Source organism: Aquarana catesbeiana, linkage group LG09, assembly GCF_042186555.1.
Source record: "Aquarana catesbeiana isolate 2022-GZ linkage group LG09, ASM4218655v1, whole genome shotgun sequence".
In the NCBI taxonomy this organism is placed as follows: Eukaryota; Metazoa; Chordata; class Amphibia; order Anura; family Ranidae; genus Aquarana; species Aquarana catesbeiana.
In genome coordinates this window covers 119,139,628-119,154,497 of record NC_133332.1, presented here as the reverse complement: position 1 = coordinate 119,154,497, position 14,870 = coordinate 119,139,628, and the positions used below count along the sequence as shown (strand labels likewise).

The following is a 14,870-nucleotide window of genomic DNA, read 5'->3' as shown; positions in this document are numbered from 1 at the left end:
TCTCTTTTTGCCACCCAATCAATTTGGTTCATCATCGGTGAACTCCACCCTAAACCAGGGTGAATCGGCACTCCTATTTTTGACCTGACCAGTTGGGCTTTGATCACTAGGTCCATGCCTGTTCCCTCTTCCCCTTCCCCATATGTGTCATATCATTAGAGACAAAATGGCGTGTCCTGTATCTGAAATTCAAACTCTATTTCCTTAAAGGCCTCTACTGGCCACTGAGGCAATCTCATTGGACGGTGGAATGACAGTTGATGAGCTTGGCAGTGATGTTTGGGAAAGTAACAAGTGCAGATTCACATTAACACTTCATTTGGTTGACAACCTACACATTCCAAAGTGGTGGTTTTATAACATTTTTACATTTATATAGAAAAATGGTATAAAGGGAAATTCCCCTTTAAACGGACGCTGTCATGATAGAGATGCGGTGCTGACTTGTACAAAGTACAAGCTTTGGGGGTGTCATGTTTCCTACTTTGTGATCTTCTGCCCTAGAACAGATATACGTCAGGAGTCATAGCTTTAATAGCTGCATGCCTGTCCTATTGACTCACAAAGTATTAAAGCAAGGGTGATGATGATGGCAACACTGGAACTTCCAGCTCTACAAATTGGCTAATAGCAGATACATTGTTTTTCAAGAAAGTAGTCATTGTAACTTTATTTCTGTTTTGCAGTGATCACTGCCAGGTATTTCAGCCTTACGGATCCAGAGCTCGTAGAAACAGCACTACTGTGGTGAATCGCCAAAGTCTGGTAAGAATAGAGGAATAACAGAGCTGGTTTTTAATACTGCTGGGGGAAAAAAAAAGTATAAGATGCTTTCTGTCGTTTCCAGTTAAAAGATGAAAATCTGATTCCTCCTGTATTGAATTGTATTGTATTGTAACTGTAATGTCTGCCCTCATGTTGTAAAGCGTTGCGCAGACTGTTGGCGCTGTATAAATCCTGTATAGTAATAATAATTAGAAGGTGATCAGTAGCTTTGGAAAACAGGACTGTTTCCTTTCCTTCAGTTCCTATGATCGGGTCCAACAGGTAATCTTTAATTAATAAAGTGGTTCTAAAGCCTTAAAGTGGTTGTAAACCCCATGTGCCATAATTATTAAAGACTAATAGATGCATGCAGTCTGTAAGATAATCGTTTAAATTACATTATTTGTACCTTGTTTTACCACTGTGTATTTCTGTTACACCCAGCTGAATATCTCCTTTTCTATGGGCCCAGAGCTCAGGAGACGGTGTTGTGACATCACTGGACTCCCTTCCCTGTCTTGGAATAACAGCGCGCATGGCGGAAGTACTAGTGCGTGCATGACGCTCACCCCCTTACTGGTGCTTCTTCAAATCTCCAAGCTCAAAGCAGGATGGTGCGATCCCCCGTTGGCTAGCCATGCCCCCTCACGAGTCCCAAATAGCAGAAGGTCCAGGCAGGCACCACCTGATGTCACCTAGTTCCATAATGCTCAGGTGCATAACACCCAATCCTGGGGGAGCCGGAGGAGGTGGGAGGGTGATAAATGCTGTGTGCACGGCCCCTTCTCTCAAATGCTCGTGCATGAGACCACTTCTTAGTCTGTCAGTCACAGGAGAGGGGGTGTGGCGACACACATTTTTTTGTGTGTCAGTTTTTTGCACTGCAGAAAAGCAGAGAGGATTTCAGATTACTGGCTGCTCCTTTTCTGGCCAGACTGGGGACAGATGACTTCTGCTGCTTTGCTGTGTGAGGTAGACTGCTCATTTTAATTTAGATTTTACAGGTTTACAACCACCTTTTTAAGTTTTTATACCTTAATGCATTCTGTTCATTAAGATAAAAAAACAATCCCCCCTACCTCTCCTTACCTGATACTTACCTGAGCCCAGTCTTAATCCATCGATATGCACAAGAGCAGGAGCTCTCCCAGCTATTTTCCTCCTCACAGGGCATAGTGACAGCTGCGGAAGCTATTGACTCCTGCTCCCGTCCTTCAAATCCTATGCGGATGGAGCGGGGGAAAGGGCTGAGTCCCTCTGTCTGTGTCAATAAACACAGACAGCGAAGCTCGGGAGCGAGCCCGCACGAGTGCCCCCATAGAAAGCGGGAGGAGTGTCGGGGTACACGAGAAGAGGAGGACCGGGGCTCCTCTGTGCAAAACCATTGCACAGAGCAAGTAAGTATGACATGTTTGTTTATTGTAATAAATAAAATAAATTGGAAGCTTTAATATTACTTTAAAAGAGAAGTTCGGTAACTTAAAAACAAAATTACACCTAGGTAGATGCAGTATTAGTCCAATGCTGCATCTGTCCCCCACTGGCTCCGGACTGAGAAATAAGCAATTAAAGACTGCTGATCGATCATTTCCCAGTCTTCAGGCTGCATAGAGCTGGTGACTGTCTGAATGAATGAATGAACTGCACTCCTGTGATCCATAGGAGAAGTACAGCCAAAAAAGCTTTGGCTATGCTTCTTTAACCAATTCAGCCCCAGAAGATTTTACCCCCTTCCTGACCAGAGCATTTTTTATGATTCACAATTGCGTCGCTTTAACTGACAATTGCACGGTCGTGTGACATTGCACCCGAACAAAATTGACGTCGGTTTTTTTCCACAAATAGAGCTTTCTTTTGGTGGTATTTGATCGCCTCTGCGTTTTTTTATTTTTTGCGCTATAAACAAAAAAAGAGCGACAATTTTGAAAAAACTCAATATTTTTTACTTTTTGCTGTAATAAATATCCCCCAAAAATATATAAAAAAAACTATTTTTTTTTCCTCAGTTTAAGCCAATATGTATTGTTATACATATTTCTGGTAAAAAAATTGCAATAAGTGTATATTGATTGGTTTTCGCAAAAGTTATAGCGTCTACAAAATAGGGGATAGTTTTATGGCTTTTTTATTATTCATATTTTTTTTTTTTTACTAGTAATGGCGGCGATCTGCGATTTTTATCGGGACTGCGACATTATGGCGGACATGTCACACAATTTTTACACATTTTTGGGACCATTGGCATTTTTACAGCGATCAGTGCTATGAAAATGCATTGATTACTGTAAAAATGTCACTGGCAGTGAAGGGGTTAATACTAGGAGGCGGTGAAGGGGTTAATGTGTTCCCTAGCGTGTGTTCTAACTGAAGGGGGGAGGGGAGTGTGCAGGGGAGATGACAGATCGCTGTTCATACTCTGTATGAACAGACGATCTGTCTGCTCTCCCCTCAGAGAACTGGAAACTGTGTGTTTACACACAGATCCCGGTTCGGGTGATCGCAACCGCTGGGCACTCGCATCGGCTCCGTGGGTGAGCAGGGGGCATCTATGTTACCGAAGTAACATGACGGCGATTCGCGCAGCCGAGCCATGTTACCGCAGTATAACTGCGGCGGCTGGTCGGCAAGCGGTTAACCACTTGCTGACCAGCCACCATCATTATACTGCAGCAGGTCAGCTCGTTCCCACAAATCGCCGTAGCTCTGCGTGGGCCCTTTAAACAGCTCTGGCAGGTGCACGCCCGCTGCACGGAGGGGGACCCGATGCACTTAGCCTGGCGGCCGTGATGTCCTGGCATAGTCGCAGGCAAGAGGGCCAGAACGGGGATGTGTGTGTGTGTGTGTGTGTGTGTAAACGCACAAATCCTCATTCTGTCAGAAGAGGAGAGACAATTTGTCTGTTCCTACTAATGAGGAACAGAGATATGTATCCTCCTCTAGTCAGTCCCATCCCCATACAGTTAGAAACACATATGAGGGAACACATTTGACCCCTTGATTGCCCCCTAGTGTCAACCCCTTCCCTGCCAGTGACATTTACACATTAATCAGTGCATTTTCATAGCACCGATCGCTGTATAAATGTCAGTGGTCCCAAAAATGTGTCAAAAGTGTCCGATCTGTCCACCGCAATGTCGCGGTCCAGCTAAAAATGCAGATCGCCACCATTACTAGTAAAAAAAATAATAAAAATGCAAAAAAATTTGCATAAATCTATCCCCTATTTTGTAGACACTATAACTTTTGCGAAAACCAATCAATGTACGCTTATTGCGTTTTTTTTTTTTTTTTTTTTTTTTTACCAAAAATATGTAGAAGAATATATATCGGCCTAAACTGATGAAAAAAATTTTTTTTTACGTTTTTTTTGGGATAATTATTATAGCAAAAAGTATAAAATATTGTTTTTCTTTCCAAATTGTCGCTCTTTTTTTTGTTTTTTATAGCACAAAAAATAAAAACTGCAGAGGTGATCAAATACCACCAAAAGAAAGCTCTGTTTGCGGGAAAAAAAGGACGTCAATTTTGTTTTGGGTACAATGTTGCACGGCCGCGCAATTGTCAGTTACAGCGACGCAGTGCCGTATCGCAAAGAATGGCCTGGTCATTAAGGGGGAAATTCTTCCGGTCCCTAAGTGGTTAAGAAGCAATAAGCTAGCCAACACTGGGGACATTTGCCTGATATTTAGATAAGTTTCACATTGTAATCCATAGTTTACTATTTTGGGAAATTTTGTAGTTAAGCAGTGATCGGTAATTGTAATCATCTATGTTAAAAGTGCTAATAGTAGATCAAAATGTGAACAGAAAGGTTGGGGAGAAATATCTTCAATGGGGTACATATTACAGTGAAAACATCATATCCATGTAGCACAGAAAGCCATTCTATATAAGTGGATCTATCCAAACTCTTTGTTTATGGACAAATTTTGCTATGTTTTCACGGTTCAAAAATTCTATGAGGTCTAGGAATCTATCATTCCAAACTTGCCTTCAGATATCGAACAATCTATAGTACAATGCTTCCAATGCACCCAATGGTATCAAACCAGACTATTAACCAGTAATCCTTTAATTGACATCCTACCCTCCACTTAATCCAAAATATAATTTATACTCGAATAGCTGAGCCCTCCCTTTCCTCCACCCATTGTAAGATCAACAACCATCCACTAAAGTGATTATTACCATCCATCCTTAGACTTGGGACTGCTACTTTGTTCTTTAACCTCCCTGGCGGTATTGCCGAGTGTGGCTCGGGATTAAATTTCAGTACCCCGAGCCACACTCAGGATTGCTTCTCAGGATCCTGGTGCAGGGTACTTACCTTGTCCCTAGGATCCTGCGATGTTCCCCCCCGCTGTGTCTGCGGGCTGTGTACTCCTTCCGATGCCTCTGTGTGCCGGGCTCCGTTCCCTGCGAACGTCGTGACGCACGGGGGCAGAGCCCGGCAGCAAATTCAAAAAGTACAAAATTCATAACATACAGTACACTGTAATCTTACAGATTACATTACTGTATGAAATCCTTTCACCTCTTTTTTTGTCCCTAGTGCTTTGTCCAGTGCCCTGCATGCAGTTTTATATATACCAGTGGTGGCGAACCTATGGCACGCCAAGCCCTCTGTCGGCACGCCAGGGGAATCCCCCAGCCAGGCAGTCGCATAGTAGGCGGCGGCTCCCTTCCTTGCATCTGTGCCAGTAACATCGGCAGGGGGGTGGGCAGCCAGTCATCTTTCCCATGTGCAATGTTTAGGGGGGTGTAAAATTCTTCCTCCACCGTCCCGACTCTGTTCTGCAGCATATTGCCTCCCCTGGACCCCTACGCCTACGGTAAGGCATTCGGGCATTCCTTTCTGCAGGCACCCTATTCCAGCTCCCTCTGCTCCAGGACGACTTTGGTTTAGTCTGTCCCTTTGGTGCAGCCTGTGAAACAGTGGAAAGGGAGGGGCAGTGCTCGGAGCAGATCATCCATGGCCTTGGGGAGAGGTGCAGTGGCTGCTAGCTGACCTCCCGGCGGCGGGGTTATCGAGGAGCGACTGGATGGTGGGGACTCTTACAATACTGCCCGGGTAGAGCTGGACGATGAGGCCATGGAAAGGTAAGGAGGAGGATGGATCCTCCGATCTACATTGTACTGTGTTGGGGGGGGGGATGGGGATGTGAGTAGTGCAGGAAGTATGTGTCAGGTGAGTGCATGTGTCGGGTAGGTGAGCGTAATGGTCAGGTAGGTCAGTGTATGTTGCACAATGCATTCCTGAACCCAGCATTCTGAGCAATTCTGGCAGAATCGTATGGTTTTTGGTCCCTTAGGGCTCATTCAGAGGGATGATCAGTCCCATCCCCTGTACAGAGCTGCTGGTAGGTTTAATTCTGTGTTGGCACTTTAAAAGAAATACGTTTTTGCGTTGCGGTTTGGGCACTCTGGCTCAAAAAGGTTCGCCATCACTGATATATACTGTCTGGAAACTTGAGATTGTCCATGGCAGCCAAAAAGTGTCCCTTTACGTCAAAAGCGGTTTGAGACCAGCTAGAAAACAGCGATAGTAAATTGAGAATTGAGCCATAGTGAATCATGGGGAAATTCATTTTATTATTATTATTATTATTATTATTATTTTTATAGTTATTATAATAGAATTTATGATTTAGTGTTTCAAACTTGATCATACCCGGGATGTCTACTAGACTCTTGTTTGATCAGATTTAAGTGTGTTATTACTAAGAATTACAGGCCTAAAATTTAAAACTCCAAATTTCTATGCAAAACAATGTACCGCTTTGAGATGCAAGAATCTGACATAATCATACCGCCAGGGTGGTTACACCATACTAACAAACTTAAAGCTGTAATTTTTGTATTGTTTTATCGGCCAAGTGTTGCGGCTATTATAATTAACAGCATTCTTATGTCAAATAAAAAAGAGCTTCCTGTTTGGCATTTATTTTACTTATTTTACTTACTTACTTATTTAAGAATCTACAGAAAAGCAGTGAAGATCTACGGTTTCCTTAAGGGCCTGTTCATGACAATGAGTCGTTCTGATTGCACTGTTGCTGGTGTATGCTGTGAGACACAGCCTACTACTTTTTTTTTTTTTTTTTTCTCACATAAATTTATTGAAAGGTCGCGAGTTCTATTCTCCATGGCAGCATTGTAATTCACTGGTTTGCGTTGTAACCCGCTTCACTGACTACTTACAGTACTTTCTTTCAGCACACACTGTAGCTGTGGTGTGAACTGACAACACAAGAAACAAAGCATTTCACCTTGTCTGTTCTCTGGAGATATCAGCCAGCATAGCCGGAACGCATCTGTTTTGAATGGGCCCTAAAGGATGAAAATTCTGCAACATATGTTGGCCTTGAAGGGATTTGAAGTTTTGCTTATCCTTCACAGATCGGTTCCAGTTTCTTGGATATCTTGTCAGAAATATTGCATAATGTACATACATGTCCCATATGGTGAATTAAAATGTTTTCAAATTACCAACCTTTCAGACCTCTTGATTGCAGTGCAGACAGGAAGCTTTGTGTGTTGGTTAAAACCATCTGCCATGATATTAACTAGAGAGTGAAATCTCTGTTCATATGAGATCCTTAAAGCAGAACTACACTGTATCTGAGCACCACAAAGCAAAATGCTATTTAATTCATTTTTAATATTCAAAGCAAACTCCTCCATCCATCCAAGCCTCCATGCTTTATTTTGCTGAGAAATCACTTTGAAAAACACTCCCTAGCAGTTCTGGCCATGGCCATCTTGAGTAAGGGCCGGTGATTCATGTAACATTTACTTCCTGCAATCTATCTGCCCCTACTTCAGGCATCCAGGCAGGAGGGTGTGCTTAGCTGGAAAAACACTCCTGGGATGTATCATCATTTGCCTAGGCATGGAAACCAGGAACTGAGAACATGTAAAGAATTTAAAAAAAAGTTGATTGAAAGAGTGAAGTTCCGCTTTTACATTTGTTTGCAAATGTGAGTCAGATATCTGCAAGAAGGCTGTAACTGCTACATAATTTGCCGTGCATTTATCATTTAATGAGGCTCCATTCACACTTGGACATCAAAGTCGCATTACAAGTCGTTCCCCATGTTTTCCAATGATAACCATTCTTACATGTGCAACTTAAAGTTGCAGCAGCTTCAGAGTGGTTTATGCACTACTTTGGTCTGACTTTCATGCAACTTGAGGGCCATAGACTTCAATGTTAACCCTCAAAAGTTGCATGGAAGTCGTACCTGATTGTTATACAATGCAACAGTTGTGCATTATCACGGGTCAAAGCCAAAGTCGTATCCAAGTTGCGTCAAAGTTGCATTCCAAAGTCGGCGCTACTTTGGAGTCGTACCAGTGTGAATAGAGCCTAAATTAGGAATGCCAAAGTTAGATAGTTAAATTATTTGTTTTTTCTGTCTGTAGGCACCTTCAACCTCTCCCATCCGAATCCCAAGCAGCCGTCTGTATCAGCTGAAAAGGGTAACATAAAAGTTCTAGACGTTTTATGTTTGCATGTTAACCAAATCCTAAATGAGTTGGACAGGTGAATCTACCTTGAGGTGCCATTTTGGATCCAGCCTGCATTTTTGAAAGTGCTTTAAAAGAGAACCATGTCAGATGTACTCTCTGCTTCATGCCTACTACTATAGCACTTGTATAGTGCTTTACTACCCCCCATCTCTATGGGCAGAGCTCTGTAAAATAAACTTTTACTAATGGGTAAAACACATGAAATCGTTAAATTACTTTTAAGTGATCTATAAACAGTGACTCAAAATGAGTTCTCAGCAAAAATTCATGCTAGTCTCTTTTAGCAGAAATTACCTCCGTGTGACCACCGGACAGGAGTGCTCGCTATTTGCCATCAGTTTCCCAAGTTTCCAGAAACGTGATGTTTCCCTTTATTGCACAATTTATTGTTTTTTAAGCATGGAAGGTCCACTTTACGGACGTCTAAAAAAAAATTAACTAAAAATATTTTAGCCCCCACTTCCCATTACTTCAGGAGGCATGGGTGACATGACTATGCCTCTATGTTCCTTCTGGGAAAGCTGGGTGATGCGAAAATGTGCTACCACAAAAGGCTAGATGTTTGTGCTTGAGGGTCTGTTGGTAAAGTGGACCTTTTTTCATAGCCTACTTTAAAAAGTTATCTCATAAGTTAAAGAAGTCCAGCCTTTGCACACAGCACTTGTCCCCAATAAAAACCTGTGCTTTGATTGCTGAGCTGAGTTGGATAGCTATCCCCCCTTTCACCTCTATCGACCACACTGGAACAAGGAGACAGACTTCTAACTGTACACAAATGAGAGAGGACTGTACAGACGCAGAGCACACAGGACTGGTACACGCCCCCCCCCCCCCCCCCCCCCATTTGCTGTAAACACACTATTAAACATAAAAAGCTTTTGACGGGATTTTTGAGGCACAACTTGCGCAATACTCCAGTATATAAAATCAAACCATTTTTTCTTTTGAACACTGGCAGATGGAACATCTGCAGCCCTCCTTGCCTGTGCAGCCCTGTGCCTTCTCTTACACTGTAATAATAAAATACTATGCCAACAATCTCCTGCGTCCACCAGCTAGTATGAAACAAACCCCTCTGAGGGTCCTATGTGGGTTTTCCCCTCCTGAGGTTCGGGAGGTTCCATGGAAGCCGACATGTATTCTGCAGTGACCATTTTCGAGGTCCGGTGGTGGCCATTTTGACGGTGATTTGGTGGTCATGTTTTTTCAGAACTAGATGGAGGGGCCATTTTGCGGTTGACCGTTCCCATAGCCGTGCATGGTCGCTGACTGGGGATATGCATGGCAACCATTTTCTAGTGGCTTTCTAATGCAAACCTAATTCTCAGAAGATGTGCTTGACTGTCCTTGGGACATGACTTGGTGGGCAAATCACTCTGGGACTCAGCCACTGGATAATCTGGTTAGCACATTCTCACAAGTGGCATCAATCCTCTGGCAGCATCCATCTCAGGCAGCACCCATCCACAACAGCACAGCACTTCCTTTTGGCTGTTGGGTGGTGAGTCCTCTCTTGGGTATCTACTTCTCTGCTGCTGGTGGGCTGGTGGCGGGTCTGTTGTTTCCCTCCTTACTAGGGTGTCATCCTCTGCAGTGGTGCCTCCATAGCTGGAGAGTAATAATGGAACATAGAACTTGGACTTTTGAGGCACATCAGTACACAATATTAAAATTAAAATATCTTCAATACAAAATATATACAATAAACAGACAATTGAGCGAAAAATCACGCTAATGAATACTGCTTATATGATAAAGTATTAGCCACTTATACATCAAAACATTACACTTCATTCAAAATAGAACTCATTGTACTCATCGATGTATAGGTGTCTAATACTTTATCATATTGTGTACTGGTGTGCATAAAAAGTCCAAGTTCTATGTTCCATTATTACTCTCCAATTAATTCAGGACGTGGCACATGTACTAATTGTGTATCCACAGTACCAGTCTGTGGTGATACAAGCTAGTAAATTTAAAGCCTCCCTAGCTGGATTGCGTATGGAGTCTCAGGCACGCACTTGCCCTTCTGATTCCCTTTTGGAGGCAGCGGGTTTCTCGGGGTCCTCTATCCCCCTGGGCATGCTGTTGGTGGTCCTTATATCGTTCATCTCCTGGGTGAAGGCGTCGTTCTGGCCCAAGGCAAGCAGGATGCGCCCCCTGCTGTCACCTTCTGACATTTTTAAACCAGAGTCGGGCTCCAGTGCCATTGGCACTGTTTTCTGTGGGCCCGGACGATGCATCCCCTAATTCCTCGGATAGAGAGGTTGAGTCCTCTGCCTCAGTAACCGCACAGGACAAAGTGCTGGTGACAGCACTGATTACTACTGTGCGAGAGACGTTAAAAGGTGAGGATTCAATGACAAAGTGCTTGTTCCTTGGGTGTGCACAAACCAACTAAGTCCATTAATGTTTTTCCTTATCCCGCATACTTTAATAAATTTGTCTACAAAGTTTGTGAATGTCCCAAGCAGCCTTTTTTGGTACTGAAGCACTTTGCAGTATCTTACCCCTTCTGAAGAAGTAGACTTCCCATCCCATGATGGATCCTCCCATTTCTAGGTTGAATAAAGTAACCGTGATACCGGCAGAGGAGTTTCACACTTTTAAGGATCCTGTTGACCGCAGGGCTGAATTGGTTGCCCTCTCTGTTTACCATTGCGTGGTCGGCATTGCAGCCTTTGTTGGCCACAGCCCTTGTGTCTCAGATGCTTACTGAATGGGCCAAGCTTCTGTGGCAAGGTTTGAACACTGGTAATGTGGATCTGGTGAACCAGTTGGTCCAGGGCCTGAAGTATGTGTGTGATGCATCCTCAGATGCTGCTCTACTCTTTTCCAAGCTCTCTGTTTCGGCGGTGGTGCTTCGTCGGGTTTTTTGGCTCAAATGCTGGGCTGTTGATCAGACTTCTAAAAAGGCCCATGTAGACTTGCCCTTCCAGGGGGATTGTCTCTTTGGTGCTTTTACAACATCATCAAGAACCACGTGGATGGCAAGAGTACCGGAAGGACCCTCGGGTGTCCAAGCCTTCCTTCGCTGCACATGAGTAACTTTTTCACTCCTCTGGTTCTTTTGTCAAGGGCTCCAAGCCCTTTTTAGGCCCCTGGTGGGGTCAAGCACTCCGCGATCCCACCGAGCATCACGGCTAAGTCCACCTCAGCATGAAGGTTTGCCCCCACCCATCTCTGGGGGGGGGGGGTTGTCTTTGCTAGATCTCAGGCCCACGGACCTCCCTCATTCCAAACAAGTGAACTGATTGTGGCTGGCTATAAAATAGGATTCCATTCTTATCTACCAGATAAATTCTTTCCCACCACTCTTCATCTTCTGCCATCATGCAGGGAGGTGCAGGACCTGCTTTGCCAGGGAGCAACTGTCCTTGTACCCAAACTGTAACGTTTCCGAGGGTTTTATTCCAATCTATTCACAGTCCTGAAAAAAAGATGGGTTCACCCGATCCTGGACCTGAAGATCCTGAATTGCTTTATGTGGGTTCAGAGGTTCAAGCTGGAATTCATCCATTCAGTGGTAGCCTCTCTATCAGGGGTATTTTCTAGCATCCATGGACATCAAAGATGCATACCTGCATGTGCATCAGCTGTTCCTAAGCTTTGCAATTAGGTATGCGCATTTCCTGGGTATTTGCCAAGGTGCTTGCTCCAGTCCTAGCATTGCTGAGCTGACAGGATTGCCGTGACTGGGTATTTGGTCAACCTGCTCCTGCAGGCTGACTCCTAGGCTGCACTAACGGACAATGTGGAGATCAAGATGTGCTCCCCACAGGACTTCGAACAGGTCCTGAACCTCAAGAAGTCTGCCCTAACCATGACCAGGAGACTAGTGTATCTGGACCTGATTCTCAACTCAGGGCAGGCCAAATTTCTCCCCGTGGACCAACTATGGGTCTTTAGGCCACCACCTTTTGAGAAGGTCACAGTTCTACAGGGGAAAATCCTGTCCAAATGGGAGGAATCTACAGCCTCCCTAGACAAACAGATTAGTCTGGACTGGTTGACGAGGGCCTCCCTCCTCTAGTGGCTGCAGTCCCCTGTCCAGCAAGCTGAGATTTTTCTTCCCCTCCACTGGACGGTCGTCGTGACGCATGGCAGCCTGTATACTTTGACACTGCTTTGTTATGAACTAGATTCCCTATAGCAGAGAAGGGGGTTAATACCAGAGGGGACTGCCCATAGTGGGTGCTGTACTCATTTCCTAGTGTCCTATTCTTGGGTGGAGCTACAAAACCCTATGTTCAAGATTTAGACGAGAAGACAACATGCATTCCTGGTGTCGTCAGATGCTGGATCAAGGAGAGTGGTCCCTGCACCTGTATGTGTTTTGCCAGATCTGTCTATGTTAGTGAACACTGGACATGGATCTTCTGGCATCCCACCATTACAGGAAGGTGCCCCAGTTTGTCGTGAGAGAGCCGGACACCCTAATGAATGCAACGGAAGCGCTGATGGCACTATGGGCCCAGTTTCATTTCATTTACCTCTTTCCTTCTCTCAAGCTGCTCCCTCGCTTGCTGCACAGGATGGAGGCCGAAGGGATTCCAGTCATTCTGGTAGCTTCAGACTGGCCTTGTGATCATTTATACGGCGACATGGTGCAGTTGGTCACAAATGCTCCCTGGTTGTTGCCTCTTCGGGAGGACCTCACGTCCCAAAGTCCAGTCTACCACCCTGCTTTAATGTCTCTGGTTTTGATGGCATGGTTACTAAAATCCAGGTTTTGAGGGGAAGGGGGTTGTTGGGTTCGGTGATCCCCACAATGTTGAAGGCTTGCAAGTCTACCTCTCAGAAGATATATCATCACACCTTGAAGGCTTATATTGCCTGGTGCTAGACTCTGAGTGTCCATCCATGTTTTTTTCTTGGTGGTTTGGCTTTTTCCTTAACGGTGTGTTGAACACAAATGTGTCTTGACTAACATTAAGAGTCAAGTTTCTGCCTTTGCTATCTTCAGTGGTCACGCACACCCTGCTTCACACCTTTTAATAAAGGTATTCTTCGTCTGGTGCACCCTGTGCGATTTTATCAATGTGGAACTTTGAATGTGGTTCTTCTGGTTCTCCAGAAGCCTCCCTCTTGAGAGCATTAGGGATATTTTCCTGCCTAGTCTTTTGCAATAAGTTGCCTTCTTGGTTGCCATCTTTTACGCAAGGCGGCTATCAGAGTTGGGGGCCTTATCTTGTAAGAGCTGGAGAGAGAGAGAGAGATTAGGAAATCCCAGGTGCCGCACATCCACGTAGGTGTTCAGTAGTGAAGTTACAAAATCAGCCTGGCCTCCTGCCAGACCACACCCCTACACAATTCACTCAGCCCCTTGGATCTTAATCATGGGGATCTTGTAAGTCTCCCTATTTTGCTTCTACACAAGGATACATTGGTTCTCTGTCCTCCTCTTCTGAAGGTAGTGTCAGATTTTTCACCTGAGGAAAAATTGTCTTGCCTTCCTTGTATCTACAACCATCGCATCCTAAGGAGGTTGCAGTGCATTCCTTGGATGTGGTATGGGTGGTTCATGTGTACTTCTTCACTATGGCCTCATGCTGGCGATTGGATTCTCTTGTAAATGCTCATGGATGGCCCAAGGAAAGGCCTGGCGGCTTCCTCTGCTGCAATTTCCTATTTGGCTCCTCTCTTCCCCATTACGGCACACTCCACCAGGACGATGAGCGCCTCCTGGGCTTTCCAGCATCAGGCATCTGTTTCTGGTTTGCTAAGGCGACTACCTGATCACCTTAGAACACTTTTACAAAATTTTACAAATTTGATGTGTTTGCATCTTCAAATGCTTGTTTTGGCAGCAAGGTTTTGCAGGCTGCTGTTTTAGATTTCTTTAAGAGTTGTTTGGGTGGTTGGCATGTTTACCTGGTTGCTCCAGTTTTGGCAATGCTTTGGGACATCCCTGTGGTCAATATTCAAAAGAGCTGTGTCCGTCAATGAACATAAGAGAAAATGGGATTTTCTGTTACTCCCTGTAAAATCCCTTTCTCTGAGTTCATTGATGGAGACAGCACGCACCGCTCTATTGGAGTTTATACATTGTGACACTGCTTTGTTATGAACTAGATTGCCTATAGCAGAGAAGGGGGTTTATACCAGAGGCGACAGCCCATAGTGGGTGCTGTGCTCGTTTCCTAGTGTCCTAGTCTTAGGTGGAGCTACAAAACCCTATGTTCAAGATTTAGAAGAGCTGTATCAATCAATGAACTCTGATAAAGAGATTTTAAAGTGAGTAACAAGTTATTTCTAAAACGCAGCACATATTTTAAAAGGGACAGGTGGGATATGCACTGGGTCCCCTGGGGGATTTAACAAACCATTTATCTTCTGATGAGAGTTTTTTTTTTTGAAGAGCTTAGGGATGATTTATGTAAACTAGAGCAGAGAACAGTAAAGTAAGAATGAAGCAGCTGCTAGTGACAACCGATTGGGCTTCATTTCTCTTTGTGTGGGAAAATGAAACTATGATTCTGATTGCTGTTAGCAGTAGTTCACATTTCCTCTAAGTTTCACAAATCAGTCCTACAGTGGTTTAGAAGCAATTAGGAGGGGGGTGTGCA

At 44.3% G+C, this 14,870-nt stretch overlaps 1 protein-coding gene across 6 annotated transcripts in view; it reads left to right on the top strand.

Annotated features, from left to right (window-relative positions):
• The window catches only part of LOC141108021 (PABIR family member 2-like), a 102,686-nt gene that overhangs the window by 11,243 nt on the left and 76,573 nt on the right, over positions 1 to 14,870 (top strand). For 4 of the 6 annotated variants that reach the window (XM_073599191.1, XM_073599190.1, XM_073599188.1 and 1 more), the window contains exons 2-3: positions 687 to 765; positions 8,191 to 8,247. In XM_073599191.1, the coding sequence (XP_073455292.1) occupies positions 687 to 765; positions 8,191 to 8,247 (136 nt within the window). The remainder of the gene's footprint in view (positions 1 to 686; positions 766 to 8,190; positions 8,248 to 14,870) is intronic. The other 2 variants (XM_073599192.1, XM_073599189.1) reach the window with 1 other exon arrangement.